General features: G+C 27.9%; 3 protein-coding genes across 4 annotated transcripts; 2 read left to right on the top strand and 1 right to left on the bottom strand.

The window, feature by feature from the left end:
* Positions 1–622: 622 nt before the first annotated feature.
* On the top strand, positions 623–3,827 carry LOC105205887 (U4/U6.U5 small nuclear ribonucleoprotein 27 kDa protein). Of its 2 annotated transcripts, none has more exons than XM_039447907.1 (4): positions 623–741; positions 1,739–1,856; positions 1,939–2,114; positions 2,712–3,827. In XM_039447907.1, exons 2-4 carry the CDS (start codon positions 1,756–1,758, stop codon positions 2,906–2,908), a joined length of 474 nt encoding a protein of 157 aa, XP_039303841.1. In that variant the 5' UTR covers positions 623–741; positions 1,739–1,755; the 3' UTR covers positions 2,909–3,827. The 2 variants fall into 2 exon arrangements, with proteins under 2 accessions (XP_039303841.1, XP_011173731.1); XM_011175429.3 differs by having other exon boundaries at positions 709–1,049; positions 1,749–1,856.
* LOC105205879 (Fanconi anemia group I protein) lies at positions 3,203–22,815 on the bottom strand. Its single transcript, XM_011175417.3, has 21 exons — positions 22,609–22,815; positions 22,221–22,504; positions 19,681–19,848; positions 19,398–19,615; positions 18,692–18,888; positions 18,488–18,624; positions 16,733–16,953; positions 15,753–16,102; positions 15,541–15,670; positions 14,821–15,128; positions 14,114–14,305; positions 11,855–12,192; positions 11,637–11,791; positions 6,171–6,367; positions 5,923–6,090; positions 5,305–5,482; positions 5,005–5,221; positions 4,842–4,914; positions 4,620–4,763; positions 3,851–3,949; positions 3,203–3,780 (listed from the first exon to the last, which is right to left on the bottom strand). Exons 1-21 carry the CDS (start codon positions 22,690–22,692, stop codon positions 3,604–3,606), a joined length of 4,035 nt encoding a protein of 1,344 aa, XP_011173719.1. The 5' UTR covers positions 22,693–22,815; the 3' UTR covers positions 3,203–3,603.
* LOC113004585 lies at positions 8,151–9,897 on the top strand. The gene is made up of 2 exons (XM_026138323.2): positions 8,151–8,528; positions 8,765–9,897. The coding sequence occupies exons 1-2, from the start codon at positions 8,397–8,399 to the stop codon at positions 9,719–9,721; spliced, it is 1,089 nt and encodes a 362-aa protein (XP_025994108.1). The 5' UTR covers positions 8,151–8,396; the 3' UTR covers positions 9,722–9,897.
* Positions 22,816–22,864: the final 49 nt, after the last annotated feature.

Genomic DNA, 22,864 nt, shown 5'->3' with positions numbered 1-22,864 from the left:
TCTTATTTCAAGATCGTCTTAAGTAACGTCTTAAGATGCTAATACAGCTCTCTGATTGGTTGATGGCATCTTAGGTAATACTTAAGATGATCTTAAATATAAGAATCGACTATGAAAACCGGCCATAATCGATTCTTATTTCAAGATCGTCTTAAGTAACGTCTTAAAATGCTAATATGGCTCTCTGATTGGTTGATAGCATCTTAAGGTGATACTTAAGCCCGTATCAGACTACGCATTGAAAATTGAAGATTGAAGATTAAAGATTGAGCTTTGGCCAATCAAAATAAAAGGAGTTAAAATTTCCTTGTTTTGATTGGTAAATACCAGCCAATACCTGATTTCAGCAGACTCAACATGTTGAGATATTCTTCTAGATCATCTAATCAGACTTTCAGAATTAGAAGAATACACTAATAATAGCGAACGCTCGTTATTTCGAGCTGTTGATACCAAGGTCCGTGGATTGGCGTTGGAGGGGAAGGAAGGTCGTTGCATAGCCGCCATTTTCGAGACAGCGAGTCAGTGTTAGTGTATGTACGTAGATAGTAAGGTACTACAGCTATTAGTTGTGTGAGTGAGCGAGTGTGCAGTAAAAGTATGGCCGCCGCCATTTTCGTTCCACATCGTTGAAGTGGATGCAACGACCTTCCTTCCCCTCCAACGCCAATCCACGGACCTTGGTTGATACTACTTACGCGCTCGCTGTAGTGTAATCGTAATGGCGGAATAGTCTATGTACATACAATTTTCTATAGCACATCTATTTTACGACCTGCCGATAAAATCGGCGGGTCAAAAAACGAATGGTTTTGGTTAGATTCTGTGCTGAAACCATACAGTTGCCAAATGTGAATGTTGCCATACAGTGTAAAATATAATAAAATAAGAAGTAGGAAACAGTAGTAGGAAATCTTCTTGAGCCACAAGTAGAATCGTTTTTTATAATTTAAAATATTATCTTAAGACAAGTCAGCTATTTTTCTAAGGGCAAAAGCGCAAGCGTTTATAAGTACTTTTGATCAGGAGCGAATGCAGTAGAAAACACGGTATAACCTAAATCTAAATCTATAAACATGGTTATAGAAAGTTGGTTTTGTTAACTGTCAAGTTGAACAATTTAACAGATTATATTATATAAATAAAGATTAATACTGAATGAAAGTCTTCGACTTTTTAAGATTCAATTGGCTTAAATTTTATTTTATAATTAAGATCTAACAAATATGAGATATACAAATATAATTTCACAAATAATAAAATATCAGTGTGTTGCATACAGATATAATTTTAAATGCGTAAATTGAAACATAATTAGTTATTAAAAAATCAGAATATATAGTAATGTTAAATAGTAACAAACAAATGTTATGCTTATAATCTTTTTATTGCAAATAACATTTTTTTGTGTTTATATTTTCATGAATATTTGAGCTTTTAATTAACAACGGTAATACAGATTATTTTTAGAATAATTTGTACATATTTAAATGTCAGTTATGTTTTTACTTGTAATCTATCTCAGAACTTATGAAAAATATATAAATTTATTCTTCAAAATAATTTCAATGTAAATAAGATACGATGGTCCTTTTCTCTCTATTAGTATACAATTATATAATTTTTATTTTGATTGGAAAATTTATTAAATGATATATATGTTAATATTACATTATATAAAAATATGATTTAATAAATGTTCTCCAAATTAAAAAAAAATATATATGTGTATATATATGTGTGTGTAGGTACAGAATGGGGCGAAGTCGTACCCCATCACCAGGAAGAAGAAGGGATAGATCCCGAGATCGTGACAGAGATCGACGGAGAAGACGGTCACGAGAGAGAAGACGAAGGTATATTTAAAAAATATTTTTTTTATTGATTTATTACATCTCTTCAAGATTTGTAGATATTAAGTCTTCTGAATATTTGCAGATCCGTAGAACGAGACAGGGTGAAGTCGAGAGACAGGGACAGGGAACGTGAACGTGAGAGAGACAGACACAGGAGATCATACAGTAGATCCAGATCACGAGAACGTGATAGATCACGTGACAGATCAAATAGAACAAAACCAAAACCTCTAACGAATGAACGACCTGTTATCACAGGTATCCAAATTGTTCGTTTAGAGAGAGAGAGAGAGAAAGAGAGTACACAGAAAAAACAATATCAAACATTACTATCAGATTAAAACTAATATATGCTATTTAATCATTGTTTCATTTATAAGTAAAAAAATTATATTCTTGTTTATATATGAAACAATATGATAATCCTGTTTATATAGAATTAATCTTTTTTAAGGAATTTGATAATCTTAAATTTTAGCAAAATATCTTTATTTCAATATACCATAATAGTACAAGAAGCAGAATATATTGTTTTGACATTAAAAAATTTGAATGCTTTGTTTGAAAAATATTGTTCTTTTTTGATATTTTTTCTTCTCAACTAATAAAAATTATTACTAAATTATGAAAATAAGTTTTTTTGATGAAACTATATAAAACTTCATGTAAGCAAATTATGTCTAACGCTATATAATCTCATTTCAATATTTAACATTTCAAAAATATAGATATTCTTGAAATATGTTTTTTTTCTCTGTATATACATATAAAAAATAAGATGGCATTTGCGAATTTAAGAAATTGATATCATTGAAAAAAGAAAGCAAAATTAACTATGTTTTTTTTATATTACAGAAGCGGATCTTCAAGGCAAAACGCCCGAGGAACAGGAGATGATGAGAATAATGGGATTTTGTGATTTTGATACTACTAAGGGTAAGAAAGTAGATGGAAACGACGTGGGTGCGGTTCATGTTATTTTGAAGAGGAAGTACAGACAGTATATGAACAGAAAAGGTGGCTTCAATAGGCCTTTGGACTTTGTCGCGTAATTCTTCTTCAGTGCAATTAAGTCAAATATACCATCAAGATAAAATGTTCGGTAATGTCATCACTGATGTTTTAAACCCGGAAAAATTCTTATTATCAAAAAATTTGAAACAAAAGAAAATGATTCTTTTTCTGGTTTTCTTGCTATATTTTTTTGCCAGGTTTATTTATTTATTTTTTTTTTAGATGTCAGCTTTAACGCCAATGATTTTAAAGTTTCTTCATTTAAAAACCCTGATAAGTAAATAATCCATTAATAAAATCTGCTGTTATTATTAATCATTTCTTTGAAAAAAAAAAAAATAATAATAATAATAATAAATAAATAAATAAAAATAAAAATCAAATTTTTCTAGAAAATTAAGAACATCCGTATCTCAGTTTTTTCCGTCGTTTTCGTTCCGAAAAAAGATTTGGTTTTTTCCGTGATTTATGTTTTCGAAAAATTAAGAACACAGCATCGTAGACAAGGTAGAAGTATATAAATAGCAAGATAATTTTATAATTAATGAGATAATTAACGCGTTTATACTTTAATAGTTTAACACAACATTGTGGACACAACAGAATATTTATTATTAATAAGCGTGTTCTTGATAATTTTTTTTACAATATATAATTAACTAAATTTGTAAAAAAACCAGTATAGAAAAATAAACGAGGAATGTAAGTAGACTTATCTTAAGGCACTTAGGCTTCAAGATTCTGACGATCTTCGTGATCGTTTTGAAGGTGGGGATTCCGTAGGCGATTTTAAAGACGAATCGTTTTTCCTAGATCGTTTCGAAGATGGTGGTGTTTCTGCCGTTGATTCGATAGACACATTTATATCCGAATTAGACACATCGTTGCGACGAGAATTCTGTGAATCTAGCTGTTAAATATAATGTCAAATTAAATATTAAGGAATACTAAATTTTACAAGACTGCTATTTTTTTCTTACCATACTTGCGTCCAATTTGTCTAGTGCGTCCTGTAATTGAGTGTTTTTTATACGGAAGTCACGCGTTATGCTATGCTTTATGTAAGTTTCAAGTGGAACCTAAATAATACACATTGCTTTCGTTCATACAAAGTTTCTTTTCTTAAATATGCTATAGCAACTTTTTAAAGAAATTCTCCAGCCTTTTTTACCTAATATATGAACTTGTATAAATTTTGGAAATAATTTTATAATATATGAAAATTCCTTCAATTCTTTCAAAATTTTTGAAAACTTTCTAAAATAGAATTGTCTAAAGAGAATTTTAAGTAATTTATATATAATCATATAAATAAAATACAAAAATGGCCAAAAATATAACTATATTCAGAAGAAAAAAGGAGATTAAAGGACATTTTTTTGGATTTAAAAGAAACGATGTTCTACATCATTTCCAAAAGTATGAAATGTTCAATATTTATATATTTAATTCTCTTTAAAATGGATAAATATGGATATCAAAATAGTGAGAATGTGGCAATGTCGCTTATTACATTTAAGTCATTATTGTAAATAATCCTTTTTCTACATTATTATGAAGAAAATACTTTTTAAATAACAAATTATCATCTTTAGTACTTAAATTTTGTTCATTATATTATTTTGAAAATAACAATGCCAAAAGTTTGTATATTAAAAGATATACGATAAAGTCATTTTCCGTTTGTCAAGCTAAAAAACCTCTTTAAACATGCTATATCAATTTCTTAAATATATAATAAATGCTTACGCCAGTCTTCTTATCAAGTGCTAAAACTTCATTGTGAAAGTGTTCAATTTCATATACCACATTAGGTATAGCTTTGGTCTCCTTCAAAATCTTGTTCCTTTGCACATGTGAATCAGCTTTCGGCCTTGATACATTTTGATTTTCCTATATGTATATGTATATATATATATTTTTTTTTTACATGTAATAAGAGATTAAATCATATTTTTTATAAACGAATACCTCAACATGCGTTATTAGATTATAAAACGCAGACTTTAATGGTTTTCCAGCTGATTGAATCACTTGAATAAATCTGAAATTATATTTTAAATTTGTATCTTATAAGAAAAATAAGAATAAATATAAAATTCATCTAATAAAATTCATAAAGTATGACTTTTACTTCACTGAATGAAACGCTGCATTTTGTTTACTGGATTTTCCATTGAAATATTTCGTAAGAGTGCTAAGTAGATTGTACAAAACTTGTAAATTTTTGAACATAATGTCTGTGGACTGTCCTGGTTTAATAGCAACATTTGCTAAAGTATAAAGTATTTGTATGATGTGTGAAAGCTGTCTGCACAAACTACGTTCTTGCGTTCTCACTTTTTCCTGATCTGTGTGTATATGAAGATTTTAATATTATTGTATAAAGAAGTATAAAGTTATAAAAATAATACGAATATGGAATTGTATGTACGTTCTTCGAGGTCCGTGCCAGGCGAGCGAACAATATTTTGTTCGGCCTTAAGCCGCACCAATAACCAAGACACATTGTCTAATTTCTCTTTTATCGAATTATTTACCAAACTGTAAAGTTTATCCGCGGTATCTTCATGGATAATTTTGAATTTATTATTATCCTCCGATGCTTCAGCCTAAAAGTAAATAATAAATTTAAGGAAACATATTTTTCTCTTTACATTCTTATATATAACAAGATAAATGTTACAATAAAATAGGATCACTACACTAATCGCTGAACACAATCACCAATAAATTAAATAATCTTAATTTAATCAAATACTTAATAATAATTAAATATATTAACATACATATTGAAATAATAAGATTTCAAAATAATAAATTGATATATTTTTTTAGATCTACTTTTCATAAAGATTTGATTAAAATATCATTTTTTATTTGAAAACATGGTTATACAATTAAAAAAGCACAAGAGTCAATACGTACTAGTATATAACGACTAATTTTATTCAAAAAACTCAAGATGCTGTAATTATATAAAGTTGTTTTTATTTGTTCATTGACTGGTGTACTGACCACATATGTCATACATGTATATGTACTGTATTACCTTGTCAATACTACCTATTTTCTCGCACAATGCAAGAGTAATATCGATCAATAATTCCCCATATTCCTTATTACGCTCCTCTATCCACAACAGAATTTGGAAAACAATTAAAGAAGCTTGAGAATCCATATTTTCCAATTGTGTGAATTTCATCATCGAATCAAATACCTTACATAACAGATTTTTTATAATATTACAGTATGTTCTCTATTTGCATTTAATAAAAGTAGTTATGAAAAGATACTGACTTCGTCCCCATTTGTTTCATAAAAATTGATCTCTTGTGTCAGTTGGTATATTATATCCAATAGTATACGGAGTATTTGGCTGGAATTTTCCTCATGTTCTTCCTTCTTGCTGAAGAATGATCTGAAACTGGTGCGTAAAGCGGCAATCATGTTTTCTAATTGTCCATTAAAATTTTCAACTTGGGTTGATTTATTAGCTGCAAAAAAAATATTACACATAATAAAATAGAGAATAGTAAAACTTCAGCGGCAAAAATAAAATAGAGAATAGTAGAACTTCAGCGGCAAAGTATAATAAAAAAAAAAAGATACAAAGAAATAGGATTAGAAAGAAGAGGGAGTGCTAAGGAAAAAAATTTTAAAATAAGGATAGGAATTAGGATTTAGTTATACCAAAATGTGGCACTATAGAGAAAATGGATATTGGTTAGATGAGAGGGTATATATTTGGCGAAGATAAAATGGATTGTATAGATTACTATATAGAAAAATGTCATAATTTAAAATAAAAAAATGTGGTTTAAAAACATAAGTGAAGATAAGAAAAAAATATCAGGAGGAGGGGTGTAGTCTCAAATTTTATAAAAAAATTTCTTAAGAATTCTTGGACTTTTTATGAATTTTATTCAAAATTTTAGGTAAGATTACACGATTTTTTAATACAGCTTTAAATTTATTGTATTATATGTGCTTTTTAATGTTCTTTAATTATACAATTACAAAGAAAAGCCAATAAGACTCCTGACTCCTCAGCCGAGAACTCTGCGTTAACGGTAGCGACATTCCATCGCGGACAAAATTAGAACTAATACACGTGAAACGTGACAGATTGACGATGAGATGTTGTCGTGCATGTCATTTTGTTATTATGTGTTTCATTGTGAAAATATGACTTGTCTCGTATTTACCAAATTCGTAAAAATGGACCGCAAAAATTTCTTTGAATTTTATACATAAAAGTATATTTTTCACTCCTTTCAATAGCTAGCCGAGTGTTTTCCTGTCTGAATAGGCGTCAGTTTACGTGCTTTTTACGACTATTTACTGATTGCAAGACGAAAAAAGGACAGTCGTGACCGATATTTAGAAGTGTTTTAAAACCATCTGATTAGTCTGTTTTATCCAAATTAGCTTTATTTACAAATGGCATGTTTGACAAAATTACGTGTGATTTCATGCAATTTCTCGCTTCTGACGTCACGACTTCAATATGGCCGCGGCGAGTACTCAGGAGCCTTATTTAAGAAAATAAAGAGAAATAATATAAACTAATTGGCATTGAATGATTTGTTCATGATACGTGAATTTAACTTCTTAGAAAGTACAGAATTCAAAAAATGATTAAACACACAAAGCCAATTTAGAACATATTATTTATAACTAAATTTATTATAAAAATAAGTCATGCATAAATGTAGGTATGTAGATGCCATATTTATTGCTTATTGTTTACTGACATTGTACATTTATCAAGAAAAATGATCAACGAAATAATTTTGTCAGTAAAAAATAGAATTTAAATTTAAGAGTAAAATTCCCAAAAATTCTCTCATAGCAATACAATTTTATAAAAAACCATGATTTTTAATGGTAAAAAAAATTTCTGAAAATTTCAAATTTATGTTTCTTCCAGTAATAAACATCCAGAATATACAAGGTGCGTTTTGTTATTCACTTAGAAAATTGAAAATTTATAGTATATGTAATAAATTACTGAACGAAATTTTCAGTACGTAGTGATTTCGGAACGCATCAGAATGCCGCCACAATAGGTTGTGGGAAAGGCTTCCAAATTCGAGAAGATAGTCAAGCGAGTCAAATGGAGAGGATGCGTACACAGGAATAAACCAACACTCCATCCATCCATTGTAACTTTAATTCCTGCGTGCGCATCCTCTCCACTCGACTCCCACCGTCTCGGATCTGGAAGCTGTGGCTGTAGGGTGAGGGTATTTTATTCTCCGTTCAGCGAAAGGAAATCCATCAGATGAACAGACGGAAACTCGTCCGTTTTATGAAAGTCTCCACCCATAACCGCTTAGAAAGGCTCCCTTCCACAGCGTTGTACTGTTCGTGCAGCTTGCTAATGTCAGCAAGTGGCATCACAATATCAGACCACTTGCCACACTGACTATTGCAGTTATTTATTTTCAAAATAATACCGTCGAACAGTTTAGTTGTGTTAGAGATTTTCTGCTTCATGTTTACAAACTCTTGCACAGTACGATGGAAGAATTAGATATTAAAGAAGAATTAGATATCAAAGAAGAATTAGATATTCAAGAAGAATTAGATATCCAAGAATTGAATATCGAAGAACCAAAAACATATTCCACGAAGAAACACAAACGAGGCCAGGTAAATGATGAATAAAAATTAATAATTTATTTTTAAAATATCGGAGCTTGTAGTTTCACAAAGTGTCAGTTTTAATTATGAGCTCATTGTGAGAAAAATATGTTGAAATGTAATAAGTTATTTGAATAATCACGAGTAAATATTTTTTAATATAAAAAATACTCAAAATTGCATATTTAAAGTTTAATTGTTTGTTGCTTTGTTTTGAAATGTATCTTTTTCATTTATTTTTTCAGCCCATCAATAGCAATCAAAAGCTCCAAATTATTAATTTACATAAAAAATTGAAAACAGACAATCCATACATTTTAAATAAAGATGCTGTTAATCAACTTGTAGAAGAGACGGGTATTGGTATTTCTAGTATAAAGAAAATATTGATGGAATATAAGCGCACAGGTGTAGTTACAACTTCAAATCATAAGAAACATCGCCCTACTTTTAGAGAAAAAATCAACGAATTCGACAAGAATGCTATTCGAAAAAAAATTTACGAATATTATTTCAATAAAGAATTACCAACATTTAACAATGTTCTGAAATATGTAAATGCTGACAAAAGTCTTCCAACTTTTAAACGGTCGACCTTTCACTTATTGATAAAGGATCTAAATTTTACATATACTGGTCGAAACCGCTATAGTATCCTAAAAGAGCGAGAAGATCTAATTGTTTGGAGAAGAAACTACCTAAGGACTATCAAGAGATATCGAGAAGAAGGTCGGCAAATTTACTACCTGGATGAGACTTGGATTAACGTCGATGACATCACGAAAAGAATTTCGATAGATAAAATTAATAAAGTTAATGCCACAAAGGACACATCTTTCCAAGGGTTTACGAAATCAGCTAATCCAAGCAAAGAAAGCAAACGATTATTTGTTTTGCATATTGGTAGTGCTGCTGGTTTTGTTCCCGGGGGGCTTCTATATTTCGAATCGAAGAAACATATAGGAGATGACGAAATAAACGGCGACACATTTCTCAAATGGTTCAAAAAGATTTTACCAATGCTAAACGATAATGCTGTTATTATTATGGACAATGCTCGGCATCACTCTGTAAAACTAGAAGAACTGCCTAATACTTCCTGGAAAAAAGTAAAGGAAAAGAAATATCAGAAACTATGGCAAAGGCTGAACTCTTGCAAATGGTTGCACAAGAAAAAGATAAATTTGATAAATATGTTATAGATGAAATAGCAAAAAAAGATAATAAAACAGTTCTCAGATTACCTCCGTATCATTCTGAACTTAATCCGATTGAAATAGTATGGTTAATGGTTAAGGAATACATTAAGAATAATAGCAATACTTGTAAAGATGTAAAGCAATTACTTGAACAAGGTATTGATTGTGTAAAAGCTGAACATTGGAGTTATTTTATTAAACATATTAGAGAAAATGAAGAGAAAAAAATGTGGAAGATTGACGATATAGCTGATAAAATGATTGATGGGATGTCTACATTAGTAGTTGATGCTACAAGCGAAATAGATTCTGAAACTTCTGATAATGATTACTAATTCTATATATCAATTTCATATGTAAATATTATTGCCATGTTTCATGATTTTTATGTAACATTTTTTTATAATTTTATATTACCTTTATATATTATTATTATAATATTACTGAGTAATGAACGGTCCTTAATATAAATATGTTACCATTATGGATTCAATAATATTTAAAATATAGATCAACATATAAAAACACAATTAGAGTCTTAACGGTCATGATTAAATTTTAGTGCTGATATTTGTGCGATTTTATATATATTTTCACGTTTATCAAACACTGTGTTGAATGTAAAATCACATAAATGTCAATACTAAAATCTAGCTATGATCATTAAGGTTGTTTAATTAAGTTATTACATATCGATCTACATTCTCTTATTATTTATTACATCCTTGACATGCGATCTTCTAAACATTCTATACATATAACAATTGTTGTGTTAAATATCATTTCAATAATCAAAGTTGCTAAAACACCCGCCCCCCACAAAGTCAGATTTCTAGCCAAGTGTTATTTTTCGCAACAAATTCTTTACAGTTTTTTAAAGAGAAAGTGGTTTTCTTATTCGGCATGATTGCTTATTAACAACATTATTATTAAATTGATTAACGATTTAATATTGTGATATTATTATTTTCGTTCAACTTAGAATTTTGTTTCAAGACCGAAAATTTATTCGGCAGTTTGATGATCTTGAAAATATATATAAAATCACACAAGAAATATCAGCACTAAGCTCTAGCTATAACCGTTAAGATTCTTTAATTATAAATTTAATTATTTCATAAATCATAAACACATTCAGCATCATATAATTTAAATATATTAAGATTTCAATTTAATATCACATTGAAATGTCATGATTTTACCCACACAATTTTCTCGAGCCGAGTATGCTATATTTACGTATATGATACTGCGCAATGTTCTCCCTATTTTATCCGTTATGTTTCCTCTATGCGCAGATCGTGAACAAAGTATAAACATCATGAAGGAAAGTGTAGTGAGGAATTTATGGAAAGAGGGAGATAAAAAAGGAGTTGAAAAAGAAGAAAATATGAGAGACAGGGACGAGTAGAATAAAAAATCTTTAGCAATATTGATTGTGTTCCGATATACACTGTCAGTATTAAAAATTTATAGCTTATGTTATACTATAATACGTATACCATAAATTTTCAGTACTGGTAGTGAATTTCGGAACGCAATCACTGTAACAATGTAATAAGAAAATGTAATATAGTTTAGAGATACAGGTACTAAAGACTGTATTATATAAGCTAATAAAATTTCGGAATGCAATCACTATAACAATGTGATAAGAAAATGTAATATAGTTTAGAGAGGTACAGACACTAAAGACTGTGTTAGATAAGCTAATAAAATAAAAAAAGATTATATGTTTAGGTTACGGAGTTATGATAAGTGATAAAATATTAATTAACTATTAAGTTTTAATGTATGGATGAATACGTGTGATTAAGAAACATTATTAATCCTTCCTGACAAGAAAGTTGAAGTAAATTAATTATATTACAAAAGCTAACAACATGCATTTTCTTATTTTAATATTTTAAGTACTTACGAACAATAGTGTTGAGAAAGCGCCGTAATTCGGAGGAGAAGCAGGTGCACATTAAACAACACAAATCTTTGAAACATTCCAATGCCAATATAGTGCCTTGCTCGTCCGTATCGAGAATTTTGTTTAAATTCAGCACAACGTGATCAAACAATAATCTGCGAAAAAAAAACAAAGAATTTAGAGTCCGTACGAACACAAATCGTATCTTTGTTTCTTACTTTCCAATTTCGAAGTAAGTTTTCATATATTGTTCCTTATATTTCCGTAAATTGTACTCTGTTAACAATTTCACGTTCTGCAAGATTTGCAACAACGCTCGCAAGACGTAATGATAGAATTCGTGGTAATCTATTAACACGGCTACTTGGTCGGCAGTTGCCCAGGAGACGGATTTTAAGTAGAAGAGCGACAGGCTTTTGTGCACTGCAGATAAATCCATGATGCTGGGCGACAATTTTATATTTCCTGGCCGACCAGTTTTTTTTACAGTCATATTATTTGGGTCATTTTGCGTCTTTTTATTTTTTCCTTCTCCCTTCTTAGCCTTTGGTATATGCTATACAATTAAAGAGATAAAGTTTATTATTAATAATAAATATATGTCAGAATTATATGTTGTAAATTTCAAGATTGTGTCTGCATGAATTATTTATGTATTGCTTACATTGCATTTACACAAATTTTTTCTTTTGAAGACAATAATGGATTGGAATAAAAGTTTATAGCATTAAGTAAAATTCAAAAATAACGGAAGTATTTGTACATAGATTTATTTAACTATATACTATGTGTTACTACAAATTTTTATTCCAATCCAAATATAATAAATGTAAATTATTATGAAATAAGTAATACAATATCGAAAAAAGTAATTAAATTGTAAGATTGTTGATATATTTTTAATATTGATAAAAGTATGTAATATTAAAAATTAAGAAACAAAATATAATTTTCACTATTTTAAATGAAATCTGAATCTTTGATCCATAAATTACTATTTATATAGACATAAAACATAGTTTATATCATTTACATTGTAACATATAATGTAGATTATTTATACTTTACACGTAGATGCTCAACCTTAACATACAGGGTGTCCTAAAATTCATTAAAAATAAGTGTGAAAAATTTTTTAAAGATTTGGTAAAACATTTCTAATATGACGTTATACCTACACTACTTCGTAAATCATAACCTACAATGATTAAATCATAAATAAAATTTTAAATGTTATAAATAACATAAAAAAAAATAAACATCTTTAAAAATTCTGTATTATTTTCAATGTAAAATAAAGAATGAACTCCGTAGAATATAAATACTTTAATATTAAAATTTTAGAGAACTAGTTTTTTTTGTACCAAAACAATTTTTAATTTTTTTTTTACTTTTTTTAATGCTGCTGATACTCATAATTAGATACAAATTTAAAAGATGTGATAAATTTTAAGATATTGATAAAACTTACTGAATGAAACTGAAATATTTTGTATAATAGAACACTCGGCTCGCGCAAAACTATTTATAGATTTATCTTTATTTTCAGATAGACACTTACAAAATTAGACAATTTTTCTATTTATTTATTACGTAAGGAATGAAATTAAGGCTCCTGAGTAATCGCCGCGACCATATTGAAGTCGTGACGTCAGAAGCGAGAAATTGCGTGAAATCACATGTAATTTTGTTCGACGTGCCATTTGTAAATAAATCCAATTTGGATAAAACAGACTAAGCAGATGGCTTTAAAACACTTCTAAATATCGGTCACGACTATCCTTTTTTCGCCTAGCAGTCAGTAAATAATCGTAAAAAGCACGTAAAGTGACACCTATTCAGACAGGAAAACACACGGACAGCTATTGAAAGGAGTGAAAAATGTACTTTTATGTATAAAATTCAAAGAAACTTTACTCGCGGTCCATTTTTACGAATTTGGTTAATACGAGACAAGTCATATTTTCACAATAAAACACATAATAACAAAATGACATGCACGACAACATCTCATCGTCAATTTGTCACGTTTCACGTCGATTAGTTCTAATTTTGTCCGCTACCGTCAACGCGGAGTTCTCGGTTGAGGAGTCAGGAGTCTTAATATTTATTTTATGAAATTTTCATATTTTAAACAATATGAAAAAAGAGGTTGTGGCCCGATATTCATAACTGATTTTTATGTACAGTCTTAAAATGTCGTAAATTAATCACAACACAACCGTATTAGCATCTGAAGACATTTCTTATAAATATTAGCCAAATACTAGAAACAAATGAGTGAGGAGTACGTGCCAGTTCTGGACGCCTCATAAATTAGAGTTTGTTTGTTAAATTTAATCAGCTTTCACGTAAAAATTATCGGTCCAACGTAATTTTGCTAAAAAAAGGTTATTTTTTTAGCATAAAGTATCACGTCTTGTACTCCAAATTCGCGAATTTTGGGACACCTTGTATACAACGTATATTTCCGTTACCTTTGTATAGTCAACTAATCTCATATATCCTTTGAACAGATTTTTAACGCTTTGTGCAGTATCTGTACAGTTTACGGACCAGGCGCTGATTCTGAAGGACATGAGAGCCTCATAAATTTTTATCGTTAATAAAACACTCTGCAATTTTTCTTGAGCCTTGATGTTAGAGTTGTTTAAATCAAGTTTATCATCCTGTTGATAGAAAAATGAAAGTTATATATTAATATTATAATTAATATATAATATTAATACATTAAGTTACATTAATATTAATTACATTGTTCCAAATTCTTTCCAAAATGCCACAATACATACTCAAAAATTTTTTCGCGCTAAACAATATACAAAAATTCTAAAATTCAAACAATCCTATAACTTGACGAAGTTATTAACCGTATGAAGGAAAATTTGTTCAAAAACTCTTAAATTGTATTTTTTAATGCCACTGACTTTATTTAGAAACGTGTTTTTTCTTTGCCATAAAAAGTATATCAAAAATCTTCCAAAACATAATTTTTGACAGATTTCACGCTAATTTACTTAAAATTTTAATGACATCGTGATTAGCGCAAAAAAAAATCTTCGGAACTATGGCACTTTAAAGAAAATAATAATTTCTTTTGTTAAACATTATTATGAAATAATATTATAAATTATTTAATATTAAATACTTTTGAATTTTATTAAGTCTAGTCATCCAAACTCACTAGATTAAGATGTTCCGTTTCAAGCCGTGGCATCCGTCTACAAAGAGACTCCAAAATTATAGCCAATTCATCTACCAAGGATGATTTCGTAAGAGCTGACTTGATATAAATCTTTTGCAGTATCAGTATCAGTTCCGCCAAAGGTTCCTGCAATACAACTTGGTCCCCTTGTACAGTTGTACATAAATCCAGTTTAACAGGCACCACGACGTTTTCATCGGGTTCGAAAAAAGTTTTGAAATGTGGCAGTAACATCTCCAATATGTACTCCGCTATCACGGTATTTTTCAATACAGCTTCATATAAACCTATATAGGAAAAAGAACATTGTTGCTTTAAGAATACCTTTATTTTGTACAATTTCATCAAAAAAAATATATTCGCATTATTTAATAATATTTTTTATGAATCGAAAGAAAACAAATATCAGAAAATACTTCTTAATACTATTATTATTAAAATAATTATATTCTACTTTTAGTCTCATAATAGATTACAATATAAAAATATATTTTACTGAAATTTAAAAATACCAAGTTCTTTAACATTAAATTAAATATAAACAAGATTATCATATTTCTTACATGCATATTAAAACAATGATTAAGAGAATATATCAATTTTAATATTGATGCTTTTTTTGTATATAAATCGATATTGATAATTATTTTAATTGCTTTCAGCAAAATAAATAGCATAATCTTTTTCCTAATCTCATACCGTTGTACAAGTGTAATCGAACTTCACACTCATGAGTGAAACATCTTCTTAAAATACCCAATATATCGTAACATAAACTTCTATTGTATCTCGAGGTAGATCCTGCTTGAGTACCTCTCTCTAATGTCACCTACAAAACAATATTACATAGAATAATCAGCAATTTTACAGTTGCGAAAATTTACTGAATTGAATAATATAAATAATAAAACCTGAGTCAAAATAGACGTAGAACTCGCGCCAGTTGATGAATTGATGCATTGACTCGAGCTCATCGCGAGGCCACTCATAACATGCATTTTTAGATTCTTCAACATCTCTAAAATTCCACTGACTGCCATTTGTCGATTAAACATACCCTTTCTGTAGAGAGCCTTTCTTAACGTTAAGATCACATGCTCTCTTAAGCTAACTGATACTTGTATCAATGGAAATATTGCCGAAACAATAAAAATGGCAACATTTCCGGGTATAGATAAAATTTGATCAAAAAGCATTATTATAGAGTCTTGATGGTCCAATACTAGAACGGTTAACTTGCGGCACATATATGCTAAACAATCTGCAAATAATAACTGTCTGATTAATAGTAATGCTGAAAAAGATTTACCAGTCTTTTCACATAATACAAGAAATTAATAAAATTTTTAAAGTTTATAATTAATATATAAGTATTCCAAAAATTTCTTCAAATAATTTGACCATATAGTTTCCATAAAATAACTCTAACATAACGATGAAGTGAAACTTTGTTTTCTTAATCCCAAAATATTCTTTAAATTCCATTTTTTTAAAGTTCTTTTCATGAAGTTTAAAGAATATTTTGAAATTAAAAGTTTTACTGTATATTGCTTTCGTGTTAGAGTGTAAAACGTTCATAAACTGTACAATTTTCTTTGAATAACATATTAGTAAAGATATACCGTTTGTTGCAACATTTAAATCATTATTATAAACAATTCTGTTTCCATTTTTTTACATTAATATTATAAAAAATATTTTTAGATAACAAATTATCGTTTTAATTGCTTAAATTTTGTTCATTGTTAATTATTTTAAAGAAGGCAATCAAAAACCTATGTGTTAAAAGATATGAACAAAAAATTGTAATATTTTATTTTTTTAAGCTGGAGAACCTTCTTAAATTACGAACAAGATTCATGATAATTAACTAAATAATTAGAATATTTACCGGTATATTGAGAAATACATGATCCACCAATAATTATTTTATCAATCAACATTTGAAATATAGTCGCAACCGTCTCGTGATGCTTTCTCATAATCTTTTGAAGTACCTTTGTACCGATTTGCCATAAAGGATGTGCACCTGTTTTTGTCTTATTTTCTGCAGCCATAAGAATAAATGCGAGATCCACGAGCCCTTTCAATACTAAATGGCGATCTCTGTTACTGTATAAAATATTGTATTAAAAGCTTACATATTAAACTTAAAATTATTATATTACCTTTTTCAAGATTTGACAAGTTAATATATTTTTTAAACTAAAGTTAATAGCTAATAAAATTAATTTAGTTACGCTAAAAGTTACATAAACAAAAAACTAACTCAGTTAAAAGTTGCATTAAAATAAAATTAATTTTGGAAAACATCATATTTATATTTAAAAAAGAATGCCGAAAATTTTTAAAGTTACATTACTACAAAAAACAATAATTACAATATGGACTGTCAAATAAAAATTTAATATTTTATTTGTAAAGTTTATACAAAATAACATTGTTTTTTATATGGAAATGTGTTTCTTTCAGATAAATAAATTTTTAATTTAGAAAAGAAAGCTAACAAATTAAAGTTTATGTGTTTTAAGAATAACTAATTAAAGTTAAAAATTGTTTAACTTTATCATTTAATTTTTAACTTTATAACTAGTTGTTACCTAAACCTAGGTTTAATAAATTATTATATGAAATTATTATTAAATACTGTAGGTCTAAAAACTCTCGATATTTTAAATTAAGGCTCCTGGCGCCTTAGTTAAGAATTTTGCGTTGACGGTAGCGACGTAGCATCATGGACAAAATTAGAACTAATAAGCGTGACACTTTGACGATGAAATTTTATCGTGTATGTCATTTCGTTATTATATGTTCCATTGTAAAAATGTGGCTCGTCTCGTATTTACCAAATTCGTAAAAATGGACCGCAAGTAAATTTTTTTGAATTTTATACAAAAAAGCATATTTTTTACACTTGTCAATAACTATCTGTGTGTTCCTGTTTAAATAGGCTTTATTTTAAGTGCTTTTTACGACTATTTACTGACTGTTAAGCGGAAAAAAAAAATCAAAGTCCATTTTTACAAGTGTTTTAAAACGATCTTGTTCTGTTTCATCCAAATTCACAAATGCCACGTTGGAAACTTTTATGTGTGATTTTTCCCTTATGACGTCACGACTTCAATACTGCGGCAAAGAGACAAGAGCCTTAAAGTGAAATAATCAGACAAATGAAAGTGCAGTTATTAGGATACAAATAAAATCTTATAAAATTAATAATAATAAATTCATGTAAAAAGAACAAATTCATGTAAGAGCAATTCATAGTACAAATACCTAATTATGAATAAAGCTCATTATTAATTACTTTTAAAACCAAAAATTTATTCAATGCACAATTTGATGAACTAGAAATTTGATGAACTAAATATTTAAAATTATACAAAAAACCAACACTAAGATCCAGTTATGACTAAATGAGACTCATTTGAATTGTATTTTCATATGTCAGTCTATATTATTCTATTATTAGAAATTCATGTATTTTCAATTTGATGAGATTTTATTTGCACCTCAATAACTATACTCAATTCTCATTTGCCCGATTATTTCACATATTATTTTATCATTTTTATTTTATTTTATCAGTTATATATAATAAAATTTAATATTAAAATATTTATAATAAAATGCAATTATAATTTACCTTGCTTCAATAACATTTCCCATCACAGTCATTATGGTACAAGAGTTGGGAATCAATTTTCTTAACCACGCGCTATTCTTTTGCTTAATATCATATTCGTTTCGTTTATTAATGATCGCTCGTAGCATTTCGAGAATCTATGATATTAAATTAAGTCAAAATATGTGCGTGTGTGTGTATGTGTAAGAATTAATATATTATCACCTGTATTTCATCGATAGAAACGACTGTGAGTAACACAGAGAGCATAAAAGGCTCTAATGTAACTTCAGGGACGTGTGACACGCTTCTGAAATACTTTATGTAATCCCTTACATGTTGATGATTCAATTCTGCCGCTTGAGATATATGATATAATACTGTACTTTCAATGTCTTGAATTTCCTTAGGATTTATCACATCTATTAAAAATTTAAGAAATAAAAATTAAAATTCTACAAAAATAAATATGTAATTTATATTTTTATATAATTTAATGATTAATGGCAACACTTGTGGACACCGAATTTTAATTCTTTCATTTTTTATCAATTATTATAAAATTATACAAGACGCTCAACAAAATATTAGAGAAAATTTAAGAAATAATTTTAGATAATAGAATAAGATAAAAATCAAGAATAATAAAATTACGATTATGGTTCTATTTTTAATTATTAATGTTTAAATATTAACGTAAATGTGGAAAGCACGTAAATATTTGAATATTTATAAATAAAAAACAAAGTCTTAATTTTCTCATTCTTTTGATTTTTGTTTTAAATTTTCTCTCGCTTGTTGTCGAATACTCATATTATTAAACTATATTAATTGTATATTTTTACGTTTATAATATAATTATATTATACTCTATAGTTAATATATTTTTATACAATTAAATTATATCTTACATATTAATACAACTTTTTACCTATAGTTTCAAAAGTATCTACATCTGTATCAGTTTGCGAGTAACGTAACGAGAAATACTTCCGTAAAGCTTCCAGAAGATATTTACTGTCCTGATTAGTAGATAATCTCAATGCCTGATACACAAAAGGAGGCACTTCGTCAAGAGGTATATCTTGTAACCTTGTGCAGAGTACTGTGATTACCAGAGAATGATCTTCTTTTTCCAAGGAAATGTCCCTAAATACAAAAAAATTATCAATCATACATTTATTTCTTTTATTAAGAATTGCAAGAATATGTACCTGAACATTCTTGCCAATGATGGCATTATCTGTGAATCCCAATCACTATTGCATATATTATTAATAATAATAGACTTGTATTTGGAGCCAGAAACCTCGCCATTCATATGATTAATATATTTCTCTTCTTCCAACACTTCCAACAGGACGGGCAACAATTCCTTCCAACTAAAACATTTTATAATGCTAATTTCTTTTATGTCAATTTCTATCAATATAGATTAAGCTATAACAAGATATTTATTCAAATTTTGTAAAAAAATTCCCTGATAATTTACAATTTTTCCAAGAACTTTGTTCGGAATTTCAAGTAAAATTATAGAACTTTTAATACAGTTTTAAAATAAAATTTATTTTATTATATGCTTTTTTTGATTTTTTGTTAATCGTACAACCATAAAAAAAGGGACTTTACTTTTAAATATTAAATTTGAGAAAATAAAGAGAAACAGTATAAACTAAGTGATCTATTCGCGATACATGCAATTAGCTCACTAAGAAGCACAAAATTCAAAAGGTGGTTAAACACATAAATCTAATTTAAAACGATATTTTATCTTTTATTGTCACTAATTTTTTAATAAAAATTCATGAGAATATGTATGCCATATTTATAGCTAATAGATTGTCAACATTTTTTATTATCAAAAATGTATAAAAAAAAAAGACAATTTTGTCAGAAAGAAAGATAAAATTTGAATTTTGATGTTCTAAAAATTTCCCGAATTCTGATAAAATCTACAATTTTCAAGAATAAAAAAAATTCCCTAAAAATTCCACGTTTTCCTAATTTTTCCTAATAATAATAATTTTCAACTTATGATTTGATCCCTATTCTATAAATAAATAGTGGTATCATTATAATGTTGTTAAGCAGATTTTACATGGTAAAAAAACTTAAGTCATAAAATAAAGCTCTTTTTGTCTATTTTTTCTGATTAGAAATAAAGAAAAATAAAAATTAAATTAAAATAAAAAAATAAAGTCGAGATCAAAGTTAATCTATATTAGTATTAACGATCATTTGTGATACTAAAATCAATTTCTCTACCAATGTAAATTAACTTAAATCAATTTAACTTACTAATTATCTTTTCTAATATTTATATATTCACTTCTATTAATATAGATTAACTTTTATCATAAATTTATTTTTATTTTTCCAGTTTTAAAAATTAGGAAAAATAAGACATAGGTTATATCAAGGAGTAAGCAAATTGAAATTAAATATAATCTACATCGATATAAATGTATATACAGAGAAATATCATTCTCTTACTAAGAGAAGCAATTAATTTTTGTATTTCTTCTTACCAATAACAGTCATTTTTACTTAGAATATTTTTTCTAATAAAAATACACATACGATTTACTTGAAACAAGTAATATTTACTTTCAAAATAATCATTTCTACATATAAAAATAGTTGAATTATAACTAAATATATATTCTACTTATTTCAAATATTTCATAAGAACATCATTTCATAAGCATCAAATTTATTCAAAATATATTTTGAATCTTATTGTTAATAGTTAAACATTTCAATCAAGAATATTAAGTTATTAACAAAAATTTGATTTGTTTATTAGATTCTTCTTCAATATAATTGTATAATATTCTTCAAAAGAATAAAAATTTGTTTTTTTCTTTTTAGTATATAATGAGTTTTTCTAATATTTGTAATGGGTATATTTCAGGATTATACTGTACATTTCAATATTATATGTCTACATGGATTATTTGTATATTGTTTATGCCATGATAACACAAAACATTTTCACCTAGATAGTATGAACAATTTGAATTATTATAAATTGAATACAAAATACAGAGAACACAACACAGAAAAAGTAAGTTATAAAATTGTTAATGTATCTGATTTTAATATTAATACAATAAAAATATTAATATTAAAAATATTAAAAAACCAAATATAATTTTATTTCCAATGAAATCTGTATCTTTGATAATGACTCATCAATTATTGTTTACAATGATGTCCAGGGTTGTGTATTTACGGATAAAATATAATTAATCTAAACTATACAATGTGTATGCAATGTAAACAATAATTCATTAAACATCTAGAATTCAAATTTAAATTTCAACGAAAATAATAGTAAAAATTATATTCTATCTTTTTTACATTATATACTTTTATCAGTACTAAAGTCAGAAATATTGACAATCTTATTTAGTTGTTTCTGTATTGTGTTCTCCAATTTATAATAAATTTACATTGCTTGTATTGTCTACATGAAAAAAATTTGTGTAAACAAAAACAATACATAAATAATTTGTATAGATGTAATGTTGAAATTACAACTCTGCAGATGATACATAAAACATAATTTATATTGTATACATGTAATATAGATTGTTTATATCTTACAGATAAATACTCAACAATATTGTACATTTATCAAAAAAAGTAATTTTTGTTCCACATAACCGTTACTAGCAAAAAACTAACTTGAGTATTATTGCATTTCTTGGAAGTATTTCTCTGTATGTAAGAGTACAGCAATCTCATGTACCTTCTGAACTCGTCGTCATTGCTGCGAATACTAGCAAGACAGAATTCTACCAATTTGACCAGGTGCAGCTTTGGATACATGGGAAAGTCCACTGCTATCCGATTTATGATCTCGTTTGCGTGACTGATCGAAACCTTTGCTTTGCCCAAGGCTCTCAGGGTGGACTCTACCAGTTTGACTCTCTTGGCATATAAACTCTCAGACTCTGAGCATATCTGCAGAACCTCGTCCAGTATTCGGGAAATGTCCGCATTGCAAATTCCGTTCGATATTATCTTCGTGAGCTGAAGCAAATCGTTCGTTTGACATTGTCTCGAAATTATTTCACAAAAAATATATGTAAATTTAGCATAAGATAACAAGACGTGTATACTGGTGTACACATTACCTCCTCAGTTGACGTTTCCCGCACGAATTCCTGCAGCTGTGTCCGGTCTTTTTGGCTGAGTAAACTGCTCAGTTTTGCGCTCATCTCAACTTGACAGATAAATAATAAGATCTACAAACAACAACGCCAAGATAAATATCAATCTCTTCCTTTCTGATGTTTAATAATATTTCCCGCTCTTGCAACAGGTGAAATTGCCAACCTAAAACCCATTCTACATAAAATAGTATAGTATAAAGCGCGCTCAAGTTGGCAA

The sequence above is a fragment of the Solenopsis invicta genome, chromosome 4 (genome assembly GCF_016802725.1).
Source record: "Solenopsis invicta isolate M01_SB chromosome 4, UNIL_Sinv_3.0, whole genome shotgun sequence".
Lineage (NCBI taxonomy): Eukaryota > Metazoa > Arthropoda > Insecta > Hymenoptera > Formicidae > Solenopsis > Solenopsis invicta.
The sequence above is the reverse complement of the archived record's forward strand: the minus strand, read 5'-3'. Positions and strand labels throughout refer to the sequence as shown.